This window comes from Scardinius erythrophthalmus, assembly GCF_964197995.2.
Source record: "Scardinius erythrophthalmus genome assembly, chromosome: 8".
In the NCBI taxonomy this organism is placed as follows: domain Eukaryota; kingdom Metazoa; phylum Chordata; class Actinopteri; order Cypriniformes; family Leuciscidae; genus Scardinius; species Scardinius erythrophthalmus.
The window spans coordinates 26,209,311-26,223,952 of record NC_138228.1 but is presented as its reverse complement, the minus strand read 5'-3'; the positions used below and the strand labels follow the sequence as shown (position 1 = coordinate 26,223,952).

The following is a 14,642-nucleotide window of genomic DNA, read 5'->3' as shown; positions in this document are numbered from 1 at the left end:
AAATTGATGCCCAAAAACTCGATGGATGTAGTTGGACCCATTGTTTTCTCCTGAGCTAACGGGATTCCTAGCTCTGCGAAAACTTTTTGCACCGTGAGGAGGTGTGCCGCGGGGATGGCGTTGTGGGGTGAAATGATTAAGAAGTCATCGAGCAGATGGAGAAGGTAAGGAATTGCGTAATTATTGGATAGAATCCAACATATGGCTTCGGATAGGGTGTCGAAGATTTTGTCGAAGATCAATTATCAAGCGCTTTTTTCCTGAAAATTTTCTGGTAGCCACGCCTATGGGGCTAATACGAAATTTGTCAAACGGGGGTGCTTCGAAAGGGCCGATCATAAAACCTGATTCGATTTCTTTTTTGATTAGTTCGTCTACTACTTCGTCTACGCCGGGTTTGAAACCTTGTTTGAGACCAGACAGTAGATAATTTGTAGATAAATAGCAGATAAAGTTGACATCGGGGTGATGAGATAATTCCTCGGCCAGACGGGATACATTCACAGGAGTCGAGAGATAGTTTTTTGCACTTTTATTTACAGACTTTTGTACAGGACATACGGCGCGGGTGTGAGCACCGCAACAGTAATTGCAAACATGGAGAAAGTGACAGCGTTGTCTTGGGCATTTCCCTTCGTTGAAATTATTGCATACTTGTACGGAATAATTATATTGTTTGTTTGATGCTAAACAAATATGGGGTGCCGTTTGTAAAGCGGCTCACGCTGAAAATAACAGCAACATTTTGTCACATTTAGCTTCAAACAATGTTTAAAAAACTGGTATGAATTTTTGACGGTCACTTTTTAGCACATTTACAACAATATTTGTCAACGTAGAGATATTTTAAATAGTTAAATCTTAATATTAAATGTTACACCTAAATGGTAAATGTTAAATCTAAATGCTAAATCTAAATCTAAATCTAAATGTTAAATCTAAATCTAAATGTTAAATATAAATGTTAAATCTAAATATTAAATCTAAATCTAAATGTTAAATCTAAATGTTAAATCTAAATGTTAAATCTAAATGTTAAATCTAAATGTTAAATCTAAATCTAAATATTAAATCTAAATCTAAATGTTAAATCTAAATATTAAATCTAAATCTAAATGTTAAATCTAAATGTTAAATCTAAATCTAAATGTTAAATCTAAATCTAAATGTTAAATCTAAATGTTAAATCTAAATCTAAATGTTAAATCTAAATGTTAAATCTAAATCTAAATGTTAAATCTAAATGTTAAATCTAAATCTAAATGTTAAATCTAAATGTTGAATCTAAATCTAAATGTTAAATCTAAATGTTAAATCTAAATCTAAATGTTAAATCTAAATGTTAAATCTAAATCTAAATGTTAAATCTAAATGTTAAATCTAAATCTAAATGTTAAATCTAAATCTAAATCTAAATGTTGAATCTAAATCCGATTACCGCCATTTTGAATTTGCATATTTGTTAAATATTTAGTTTCACCTGAAACATTTAGATTCAACATTTAGATTTAGATTTAGATTTAACATTTAGATTTAGATTTAGATTTAACATTTAGATTTAGATTTAACATTTAGATTTAACATTTAGATTTAGATTTAACATTTAGATTTAACATTTAGATTTAGATTTAACATTTAGATTTAACATTTAGATTTAGATTTAACATTTAGATTTAGATTTAACATTTAGATTTAACATTTAGATTTAATATTTAGATTTAATATTTAGATTTAACATTAAGATTTAGATTTAACATTTAGATTTAGATTTAATATTTAGATTTAACGTTTAGATTTAGATTTAATATTTAGATTTAACATTTAGATTAAGATTTAGATTTAATATTTAGATTTAACATTAAGATTTAGATTTAGATTTAACATTTAGATTTAGATTTAACATTTAGATTTAGATTTAGATTTAACATTTAGATTTAACATTTAGATTTAGATTTAACATTTAGATTTAGATTTAACATTTAGATTTAGATTTAACATTTAGATTTAACATTTAACATTTAGGTGTAACATTTAATATTTAGGTGTAACATTTAATATTTAAATTTAACTATTTAAAATATTTCTAAGTTGACAAATATTGTTGTAAATGTGGTATAAAAAGTGACCGTCAAAAATTCATACCAGTTTTTTAAACATTGTTTGAAGCTAAATGTGACAAAATGTTGCTGTTATTTTCAGTGCGAGCCGCTTTACAAACGGCGCCCCATAAACAAATACATTTAAAAGGAAGGCAAACAAACCATATATAAAAATATAAAGAAACAATGAGTTAGCAAATATTATGTTGATGCAACTACTACTCACTATTTTAAATTACAGATTAATTTAGTTTACTTTTTATATATTTCTGACCCTTCCTATGAAAAGGTTTGTCCATGCCACTAGTGTAAGCCATAACAACAAGGAAAGCTCTGCACTGTGATCTATTGTACTGTGAAAGTAAGAGGCACTATGGGATTTTGAGTCATGGTTGTATAGCTAATAAGCAGACTTATAATTTCTATATAATATGAAATTTACATAATTGCACTGTAAATACATAATAGCTACAGTGTCAATTATATAACATACAAATATTTTTTTATTACCAAAAAGTCTACATTTACAGTGTTTAGTATGTGCACAGTAACATAATAATAATAATAATAATAATAATAATAATTATCAGAATTTAATAATTTCAGGATTTTCTTCCATCTGTGCTCAGTGCATTTGTTGGTGAACATAATGGCAAGTCTAAATGAAATTGAATGTTGTCAGGGACCAAGGCAGTGAGGCAAGAGGACACAGGAGGCTGTTTTTTAAAAAGTGGGGTTTTATTACCCAAAATATTGAGAAGTTACATAAGAACCAAAATGAATAACTAGGCCTTAAAAAGAGGTCAACAAAAAAGTAACTGAATATAGACTCAAATACATAGACTCGTAACACAAGGTTAACTGAACAAAAAACTGACCTGCCACAAAGACACAGAAAGGAGTTTATATAACGGCTTGACAAAACCAAATAACATAGAAGGGGTAAACAAACTAACACTTGAGAACTCAAGAGCTAACTAAGGACAAAATCCCCCCTGGCACATGGTGAGACATGGTATGGCCTAATGAGCTGGCTCCTGGATATAGGTCTCCTCAGCCCTTAGCCACTCCTTTCGCCCAACCAGGAAGGGACCGCCCCCAACAGTCCAGGTAACTCAACACAAAGAAACATGTGATTAGTGCACACCCTAATCAATGTAAAAGTAAAGCAAAATAAACCAAATAAAAAAAACTGTATTGTTCGTTATTTAGATATCATAGTTTAGATGACTGTAAATAATAATCAGTGCAACAAACTAAAGAGGTGAAATAATAAAACGGTAATCAATGTTTAGAACTGAGGTGATGTTACCCTGTGTGGCCGTAGCCATCACAAATGTCAAAAGTCAAATATAAATAATACCAACAACAAAATGGATTTAAATGTAATTTTATTTACTGGATAACTTAAGTAGTATAGGTAATTTCTGCTGAAGAAAAGTTTTGGCTATTCATGCATTTTTTACTGTACCGTATTATTACAACTTTGTAACACTTTTTAAAAAATTTATGTATTTTATTTTTTCATCATATGTTTTTTCTCATTTTTCTCAGGTTTCAGAAGTACAATATAACATTTAGGAGCAAATATACACAACAAGAGACCAAAGGCAGAAGCTAGAATAGCAAAGACATGGACAGCAACCATATACTTTCCACGAGAGCTCACATAAACTGGAATGAATGTTATCCACACAGCAAAAAATATAAGCATGCTGAATGTGATAAATTTAGCCTCATTAAAGTTGACTGGTAGTTTTCTGGCCAAAAATGCTAATAAGAAACACAAAGAAGCAAGGAGGCCAATATATCCTAACACACACCAAAAACCAATTTCAGATCCTACAGCACATTCAACAATTATTGTTGCACTCATGAACTCGGTGTTATATGCAGCAACAGGAGGCTTAGTTGTTAACCATACGATGCAAATAAGTGCTTGCACAAAAGTGCACACGATTACACTTGATCTTTGTTTAGCAGGACCAAACCACTTCATGACATTACTACCAGGGAGGGTGGCCCTGAATGCCATTAAAACTACTACAGTTTTTGCCAAGATGCATGAAATACAGAGAGTAAAGCTGATTCCAAAGGCTGGATACCGAGTCCGGCATAACCAGTCAGTGGGCTTCCCTATAAATGTCAGGCCAATCAGAAAGCATGCGCAGAGGAACAGGAGGAGAAGGAAACTTAACTCCATATTGTTTCCTCGTATGACTGGTGTTTTCCTGTACATTATAAACACACCAAGCACTGATAATGCTGCACAGGCCCCGAATGCTGAAAATGCCCACAGGATTATTCCCAAGGGCTCCTGAAAGGACAAAAACTCTAATGTTTTCGGAATGCACTTGTCTCGAGCTTGGTTTGGCCATGTTTCCTTTGAACATGTCAGGCAATCATTTGAGTCTGTGGAAAAATTTGTGAAAAGGGGGAGCATAAAATGTATTTGTATAATTGTTTTACATTTATTGATTGATTGACGTCTATGTTTTGTATAATTATTTATTATTATTATTATTTTTCAAAATTCCATTAAGTGAGGAGCTGTGAAGAAATTCACACCTGTTTCATTACTGATCTCTCCTTCAGCACACGGTATGCAGTCAAAGCAGCAAACTGGCTTTCCTTTTTGCCTGGCCTTCCTGGAGCCTGGCAGACAGCTTTGACTGCACAATGATTCTGGTTCCTAATAACCACAACAGAACAAGCAGTAGAAATGTAGTCTGAACTCAATCAGAGTTTCACCACATAATTTCATTGCATAAAGAAATATGCAACTTAAAACCTGCAACTTATGCAACCTTGTACATAAAAAATGTAGCCGGATTATTTACATTTAACATATTTTGGTAATACTTTAGTTTGGGGTACAATTCTCACTGTCAACTAGTTGCTTATTAGCATGCATATTACTAAGTTAGTAGCTGTAATTTAGTACTAAAGCGCATATGAATGCCTTATTCTGCTTGACCATATTCTACATCCCTTGATCCTACCCAATACCTAAACTTAACAACTACCTTACTAACTATTAATAAGCAGTAATTAGGAGTTTATTGAGGCAAAAGTCATAGTTAATAGTAAGTTAATCGTGAGAATTGGACCCTAAACTACAGTGTGACCCAAATTGTATGTACAAATGTTTAGTACAAAATGAAATCAATAGTCCATTGCCATGTAAAGTTACAAAACTGGATTTTATTAAGTTCAGCCATAATCACTGGGAAGATTTGAAGGCAAAACAAACATAGTAAACAATATCTGGTGATGAGTGGGATGGCACACACCTTCTCTCCTCTATGCCACATAATTACTGGCTCATCTATTATTAGGTCCTTGTCTTCTTCAAGGGAGGCATCATAGAATCCCACTCTCACTAGCTGAAGGGAGCCATCAGACCCTCTTTGCCAGTTCATCAGATCGTAGGATGCAATTGGATCACCGCTGTCATCAAATCTGACCTCTTCCCCTAATGTTGTGAAATGTGTTCGTTTCATGTAGTGCAGGAGCTTAGATGAAGGTTGGGAGAAAGTATCATGCAGAGCAAAAACATTCAAATGCATGGATGGAAATATTTAGATACATAGATGTTATATTAAAATGTTGCTTTAAAACTTGTACACTGCTTGATAATTCCTTATCAGTGCTATAAATGCAGAGAACGTAAAATGGTGAGTAACACACACCTGCCATGGCAGAATTTTATACAGACTCCCACATGTCCCATTCTGAAAGGGGCCCTTTCCTGGGACACATGTGCTCATGTCATATAGTGCATGTGCTATGAGATACACAGCCTTATAAACATTGTAGGACACTCTGAGTTGTGACACATCTGAATAAGGAGTGTACACATCATCCAAACTCTCACTGCCATTGCAAGGTGGCCAGTTCTGTGCTGCTTCTCCATGTACATGGGTGTTTAAGGACCCATTCAGCCGACAACGGAAAGTCTCTTCCCAAAACTCAGAGAGAAAATGGGACGTCTCAGCAACAGAAAAATGTATTCTTCTGAGGTAACTGCCAAGATGTGGAATATCAGCTCTCCGTATGGCAAACCCCAATGTTCCCTTTAACAGATCACCAAAATCCTCCCAGAGGACTTTTGATGTGGCCCAGGCCTCACTGGCAATCCACTGAAGATGAGTAACATTTTGGCGTCTGCACTCTTTTAGTATACTATGTAGGTCTGATTCCCCAGAGAAGTTTACTGTTACTATAGCAGATGAGGCTTTTAAAATGTTTACAAGCTCCTCCACTGCATCTTGTGTCAGTGCAACAGGATAAAAGTGGACATAAGCAGGACAAACGTTAAATCTTTCTGATTCTTTCAGGAAGAGCTGGATGGCAAACCGAGCATAGTCTGAATCCACACCGATCACCCCGACCCATGTCCACTGAAAATAATATACGAGTTTTACCAAAGCTTTAATCTGAAATAGATCACTCGGCATAGTCCGCATGAATGCTGGAAACTCTCTCTTGTTACTGAGACAGGAACATGATGCAAAGTAGCTCACCTAAAATATAAAAACACATTTCAGTAAGATAAAAAGTCTAATTTTAATCTTCTTGAAGATCAATTAAGTAATATTAATCTATCTGTCAAACAATATATGATAGTATTAAATCAATACAGCATTACAACCTTCATAACGAAGAAAGAAATGCAAAAATATATAATGTTAAATGTTTTACCAAGGGTATTTTGAATGAGCCTAGAGTTCTCAGAACAGCCATGGAGACTCCTGATGCAGCATCTCCCACAATTACAGGGCTTGGCTGCTTTTGTGTGTCTTCACAGCTTTGTCCACTGTCCCTCTCTGGCTGTCCATTGACAAGGAGAAGAGACCTCTTGACAGATACAGGTATGTCATCACCGCTGTCTCTGATGTGGTAGCCCAGAGATAGGTTTGGCAAAAGGTCTTGCCGCTGGTTTATTTCTCTTACAGCAAAGATCATCGTCTGCATCCACCTCAGTGCTCGAGGGGTAAAGCTGCAACAGATTTCACAAACACATGTATTGAATGCATTGCATAATTGCAATTCGACAAAGAAGAAAATTAAAACAATTTCTAAACATTTAAATTGTTTTACACAATTTACACAATGAAAGCATGGCACACAATTTATACTTGGTTGGTTTAGGTTTGGTCCTGAAAGAAAATAATGACGATATAGGGCTGGAATGCAAAGGAAAAATCCCCCCCAAAACCACATCTCCCCCCTGGTAAAAGTTGTATTTATCCTCGTCTCCCTGAAAGACACAGTTGTCCTTGGTTTTAAGCTGACTCTTCAAACCAATACACAGAGGCCAACATGTAAGCAATATTGCATAAAGCCATGCCATAACTGACAAAGAGAAATTAATCTAATGGGTACAGCATATATAGATAATCTGCGATTGAGGGATGGATTTAACTTTTCACCTGAAGACAAGCAAACCCAAAGCATAGGCCCCTCCTGCTGTCAATCTTTATTGTACCAAGCCCTTGTGAATTTAATCACTTATTTTAACCAATTATAATGCACGCCTGATACACATTCAACCACGAGACAACCTTAAAACATTCAATTAAAAAGGATTAGAACGTTTGTAATCTTTAAAGCTGCAGTCCGCAGTTTTTCCTCTTTGTCGCCATCTCTGTTCGAAATCTGCAATTGCAATTCTTCGCGGAATTATCAACTTTACGTGCGTTGTCCCTCGGCATGGCACAGCGCGGATGAATCCAATGTTTTGAGGAGAATGTGCGGCTGTCAGACAACGCGCTGTCACAGATTTCTACTTTTTGGAAATATGAACAACATAAGAATTTTCACCGGAAAATGTCGTCTAAACAAGTAAGTAACATCCACTTTTGTTCTGACCAACTAAGGGGGAAAAAGCATTGCAGTGAATCGTGCCAATTAAATCTAACGATCGCTTATCATATCACGTCAAACCGTGCAAATTATAATTTGTTCTCAAATTGTTAATGTTAACAACACCAGTATTGCGTGACTACATGCTCCTCTGATATTTGTCTTTGTTTTCGCATGGGCCAGTTGCAATCTCTTTTTTTCTCCCAAGTCTTTAGCGTTTTACAACGGGTGAATCTCAAGTTGTCACTGGTGATTGTCGTTTGAACCTTTCTGGATCCGCCATCAAATTGATAAGTTTAATTATATCAAGTGCTGTGAGAAAAGGCTATAAATCTCCACCACCAACATCCTCACACGCAATATAGCCTACTAGCCGAGACTCCTTCTTTATGTGAACAGATGTGACATCATGACGCAAAGACATGCTTGAATTTCCCGCGGAAATCCACCAGTACCACTGGAATTAAAAACATTATTACAAGCTTACCATTTTGAATTGAGCTACGGCAAGCAGATAGTTTTGAACACTGCTGGTTATGTACTTGCTCAAAAAATTATTTTGGATAATTTTTAACCCAAAAAAGCTACAGACTGCAGCTTTAATGCAATTCTGGTTTAATAAAGTGGTTGCATAACAACTTTAAATGTGTTATTTTATATATATATATATATATATATATATATATATATATATATATATATATATATATATATATATATATATATATAAATGCATTTAACCCTAATACCGTAAGCTGGACAAATGTGGGCAAAATAATTTGTATTATTTTTTTAAAAATACTTTCCTTAATCTGAGCGGTACAAGACTTGGCAACTTTTCCTAAGTTTGCCACCTGAACACACAAAAAAAAATTGACTCGATTCAAGAATGTTAAATGGGTGAAAAAAATGGGTTTTTATTTTTTATATATATAAAAAGTCACTCACACATATAAAAACAAAGAATTGAATGAGCCAATGACTGAATTTTTATTTTATTTTCAAAAATCACCTGTGCACGAACACACACAAACACACATTCGCACAAGTGCATGAATACATTATAACTATGATTATTGTTTGTTCTTACCTGTTTATTCTTACTTAACACTTACTTTTTTGAGTTATTGTTGTTTATTCTTACCTGTTTGGTACCAATTAGTTTTTTGAGTTATTGAAATTTGATGTTTTTGTGTAAAATAAATGATAAATGATCAACTACTTTGTATTTTCTATATAGCATCATATTTGATGGGTCATATTTGTCTAAGCATATTTTGGTATAATATATGGTATCTTTATACAGTCTCAACTAACAAAGATATATATTATATATATTATTACAATTTTAACTTGTGATAAAGTCAAAAACTTGGTGGTTAAATTCATAATAACATAGAGTTATAGAGCCTATATGCAGCCCTTTAGTAGAGCCATCTAGTGGCTATTGATATTATTTTTTTTATTTATTTTTTGTTAATTTTATACCAACATAAGACACCAGATGTCACCAAAGTAATTATTCTTTCCTGTTTTGTACCAATATATTTTTTTAATATTTTTAAATTTGATGTTTTTTGTTCAAAATAAACAATAAACGATCTACTACTTATTTGTCATATTTGGTCATATTTTTCTAAGCATATTTAGCATTTTTGTATTGTCTCACCTAACACAGATATATATTTTTTTTAAATTACAGTTTTAACTTGTGATAAAGTCAAAAACTTAAATTCATTATAACAGTTTTATAGAGTTCAGCCTATATGCAGCCATTGAGTACTAAAGCCATATTTACTATTGAAATAATTGATATTATTGCTTTTTTTGTAAATTTTATACCAACATAAGACACCAGATGTCACCAAAGTAACCACATTTTTTTAAGTTTTAGCTATCTGAATTTAATGAAATGATGTTTTTTACTGAAGTTAAAGAAATATTAAATATAACATAAAAATAAGCATATTTTAAATAGAAAATATGGTATTATTAATTTAAATAAATTCAAAAATACCCCAAAAAATAAAAAAAACACCATAAATTGATAGTTTTTATTTTATCGAAGATAGTGATATTACATTTATTAAAAAAAATTTGTTGGATCACACCTGAGACCTCCGTGCCCACATTTGTCCACAAATACGGGATTAAGGGCTGTAATGTGAATACGGTATTAGGGTTAAGTCCCCCGCAATAATTAGAAAAGGCCGTTGTCTCCCCCGATATTTGATATTCTTGATGCTGCTCTGTTGCACTCAGGGACGGACTGACAATCTGTGCGTTCTGGAAAAGTCCAGAACGGCCGTCCAACCGAGGGCCGTTAGCACAAAAAAAATTCTAATAAAGCAATATGAACAGCCAACGGCAGGGGCACTTATACGATCAGTTTTATAAGGCTTACCTACTGAACTTTTAAATTTGCTTACATTATATTTGAATAGTTATAAGTTATAGTAGGCTATATAGCAGTGGTCTCCAACGTGTCGTGGTGGCCGCGGGCACCTGGTATCCCGCGTGGAGCCTTTGAGTTGCCCGCTAAACACATTCTATAAATAGCCCCAACTTGCCAATAGCGATCCACTGTAAATCGGGGCTTCAGACTTCGACTAAAAGTCTGGTATCATTTTGCGACCTTTTTTTCGTGCCGGTTCAACTAAACATTTGCACTGTTGCCACTGAATTACCCAACTCTCTTTGATTATATGCTGTCATTTGCGTTGCGTATGAGAAACATCAAATGGCAAACGCTCAAAAAGCGGAACGAAACTTGTTTGATCTGTGCGCGGCCAAAGCAAGCAGCTGCACTGTAAAAACGAACTTTTTGGTATAGTAATATATATTAAATTAACCATCATAATTTTTACTTTATAAAATTAAAATTCAATGAGAACTAGAATTTTCTAAGTAAAATTTGAAATATCTACACATTTAATTCAAGTAATAAATTAACTGGTTGGAAAGAGTAAATCTTATTATATATTTGCTTGTAATATTTAAACATTTTATAGTCACTTCACATAAACATAGTAATTTTAAGTAAATTTTAATCGAAAAAGTATAGCGTGTTTGAATCCGCACATGCGTGTTTGGACAAGACAGTCTAACTGCCACTTTGGGTCAGACGGATTGACGAGCTGCTGCGTGGCTGCTTTTTGTCGTGTTTGAGGTAAGTTTGTCTTTCTGTTTTACATTTAATAAAAGATGGGTCTGTGAGGATTTTGATTGATGATTCTTGTTTACTTGACTCAATAGACATTATCGTATAACTGCCCGCGGTCTTATAACATGGATCTTATAACATGGCCTCGTATTAGTGTAACGGGTCTGGGTTATCCATAGTACATTAACGTTATAACCCCGCCTTTACATTTCACTTCCTACATTAGTTAACGGATATTTAATCGGAAAAGTTTTCAATAGTTTTATAGATTCATAAAGCACTGTTTTTCGTGTAAAAATTTCAAACTGATTGGATACCGTTGTAACTGCTAACGTTAGCTTGCTAACATTAGGCCTTAAAATTAACATTAACCGCTTTCCTGCTGTAACGTTAAGTAACGTTAACGTTATACTGTTGACTATGGAAAAGTTTGAATTTTCTTAATGAATATTGCCCAGGAAGGTTTACACATAAAGCTACAATTTTTCAATTGCACTAAATCGTGCATAAATGAGGTCTCAAAATAAGGTCTGTGTTTCTAAAAGCATCGTGCGCTAAGTTGATCGTAGAGATAATACTTTTTTTAGTAAGTGTATGTGTTCATTCTGTTGTGATAATGAAGTCACTTTCTATTTTTGTTTCTCAAAAGATTTATATTTTTTCTTCTAAACTGTATGCAGGAGGACAGCTGCAGTGACATCACTCAGCACATCATTCAAATACTGGTCGTCCATCCATGGTGCTGATGGAGAAGATCCAATTGATGCATCCATCCTTCTTAAAGGAGAACTCCGGTCAATTTTAATATTTTTTTGTAAATTTGAAGTGCTGTCAGTACAGAGAACAACGACAAAAATCGGCGTTGCCTACACGTGTTATCCCTTTTTTTTTGCTGCCCTGTTTGCACCCTGTTGACTTAAATGGGGCACGTTTTAAACCTGCTTTTAGCCTCTTAACATCCTTGATGTGTCATTACAAGTGCACAGCTAATGTGAGTGATTCCTTCAGAGTGAACACGGGTGAATCTGACTGCAGTAGATCATAGGTAACTCAGCAACAGTGGAGAACTCGACAATCAACTACTGTGGACTTCGACCGAAAACAGGAAGAAAATGCAGGTATGAGCGCTGGCTGAATTAACATCACTTTTATTCATATCTTTCACATCTACTGCAGTCAGATTCACTGTGTTCACTCTGAAGGAATCACTCACATGGCTGGGCACTTGTAATGACACATCAAGGATGTTACGAGGCTAAAAGCAGGTTTAGTACTTGCCCCATTGAAGTCAACAGGGTGCAAATTTTTAAAAAGAGGATAACACGGTGTAGGCAACACCGATTTTTGTCGTTGTTCTCTGTACTGACAGCACTCCAAATGTACAAAAAAATGACCGGAGTTCTCCTTTAATCTTTACCCAAAAGTTCAAAGATTAAGGATGAAGTTGTATTAAATGCTATGGTATGATGTAACTGTTTAAACATTCAGCTGTTCATGTTTTAATACATTAAAGTTGTAATGGTATTCTTTAAAAGTTCACTATTTCAGAGTGCTGTTTTGAATGTTGAATGTTTTGCATATTTTTTTTTAAAATACATTTGTTATGTTTAAAACAAGGGTTACAGTATAATTCTGAAGTTTTACTGAATTCACCTGTGTCAAGAGATGACTGTGAATGTTCATTTTTGTATGAAGAACATTTTTTGATGACTGAAAAATAAACGGTTTAATTGTATTTTAATTGTGTGATTCGTGAAAAATATAAAGAAAATGTTAATTTATTTATGTTCATGATTATAAAAAAGAAATTAGCAATATTTACATAATTATAGGGAGTATTATAATTTCATAAAACTAAGTAAATGAAAACAAAAAAAAATAAATAAAATCTACTTATTTACTTCATTAAATGGTAAGATTTACTTAATAATTTCATAAAAGAAAGCTTCCTAATTATAAAACAATAAATAAACTTTACTTAATTACTTTAAATAAATATAACTTCTAAATGAAATGTAAATAGGTAATTTTTACTTAATTTCTTCATGAGCGTTACATTCAATACTAAGTAAATTTTACTTGATAATGACACGTAAGTTGTACTTGATATTATAGCAGTAAAATTTACTTAAAATATACTTGTGCAAATTGTTACGAGGATTTTATTAAGTAAATCTTACAAGTAGTTTTTTTCAGTGTGTGCGGGCTGATCTCGATCACGCAAACATTATTACATAGAGATGCGCGATCCACTGAGAATCATTTCAATTCAGCGCAGAATTCTCTATCTCTATTATAAACCCACAGATGACTATGCGATTTAAGTTAGTTAAAAGCAGGATAAAACAGCGCTGATAACATATTGACGCAAAAAACAGGCGAAACATTGTTCCAAGAACAAAACAGTTAGAAAACATTTCACTCCACAACTTATAAATTAAATGTAGTAAAACAAACTTTTTGGGGGCAGAAATGTGCCTGTATATATTCATATTAAAAATGCTTTTATATATAGGCCTAGTCATGTATAAATTAAGCTATTAAATGTAATACACTAATGTTTTTGTTTAGAAGTTTGTTTATTTTGCATTTATATTAATACTAAATATTTGTGCTACTGTTTTTGATAACACTTAAAAAAGGTTTATAGAGAATTAAAAAAAAAAATCAATATTTATTGTCATAATTTTTCAGGAATTGTTGAATTTTTCAAAATGCTTGTAAGTCTGAACCAGAATATCAAGATATTTTATTATTTCCCATATGATGGTGAAAAGTAAAAAAAAAAAGTTAAAGTTAAAAGTAAAGGTAAAGTAAAAAAAGCACCACCATGTTATGTATAATAAATATTTTTAAGTATAACAAACAAGTAGCCCTTCTAGACTATTTTATCCCTTGAGGTAGCCCTCGCACACAAAAAGGTTGGAGACCCCTGGTATATAGTAACTATATGTTTTATAATTACAAGTTTGTGTAATTTGGGGTTTCTGTAGCCAGTTATATTTCATTATTTGTATTTTATTTTCAATGCAGATGTAATGGCATTGTACAAATTTTTTGTTTTTATTTGAAGGCTGAGGCTTCATTAATAAACACAACCCCAATTATCATCATTGGTTTTGAGATGTTACTTGCTTGTCTGATAGGCTACAGTATGTGGCATAGTATCAGGACATCCTGACTATAGTGTCTGTCGCACACGGCTAGAGGCGAATGGCCGGATGATGGACCTATTTGGGAGAAAGTCCAGGGCTGTTTTTTAGCCCCAGTCCGTCCCTGGTTGCACTCCAGTCTGCTTGTCAATGTCAAAATGTTTGAGATGGCCAATCACATCAAAGAAGGTGGGACTTACTGTTACTTACAGAAGACGAGTGTGAACGCTTTATTTTTTGCATTGAAAGAGAGTGTGGTAAGATGTAAGTATAGGTAAATTTTTTACAATTTTTACAATAAATTTATGATATAAATGTTAAACGACCGACAGTGTGATGCAAACTACTCAACTTTTTTTC

The 14,642-nt window shown here is 33.4% G+C and overlaps 1 protein-coding gene across 1 annotated transcript; it reads right to left on the bottom strand.

Annotated features, from left to right (window-relative positions):
* Positions 1 to 3,615: 3,615 nt before the first annotated feature.
* On the bottom strand, positions 3,616 to 7,455 carry LOC308694368 (extracellular calcium-sensing receptor-like; the record flags this gene model as incomplete). Its single annotated transcript, XM_081371873.1, has 6 exons — positions 3,616 to 4,511; positions 4,668 to 4,791; positions 5,393 to 5,614; positions 5,792 to 6,625; positions 6,804 to 7,101; positions 7,232 to 7,455. The coding sequence occupies 6 exons, from the start codon at positions 7,453 to 7,455 to the stop codon at positions 3,616 to 3,618; spliced, it is 2,598 nt and encodes an 865-aa protein (XP_081227999.1).
* Positions 7,456 to 14,642: the final 7,187 nt, after the last annotated feature.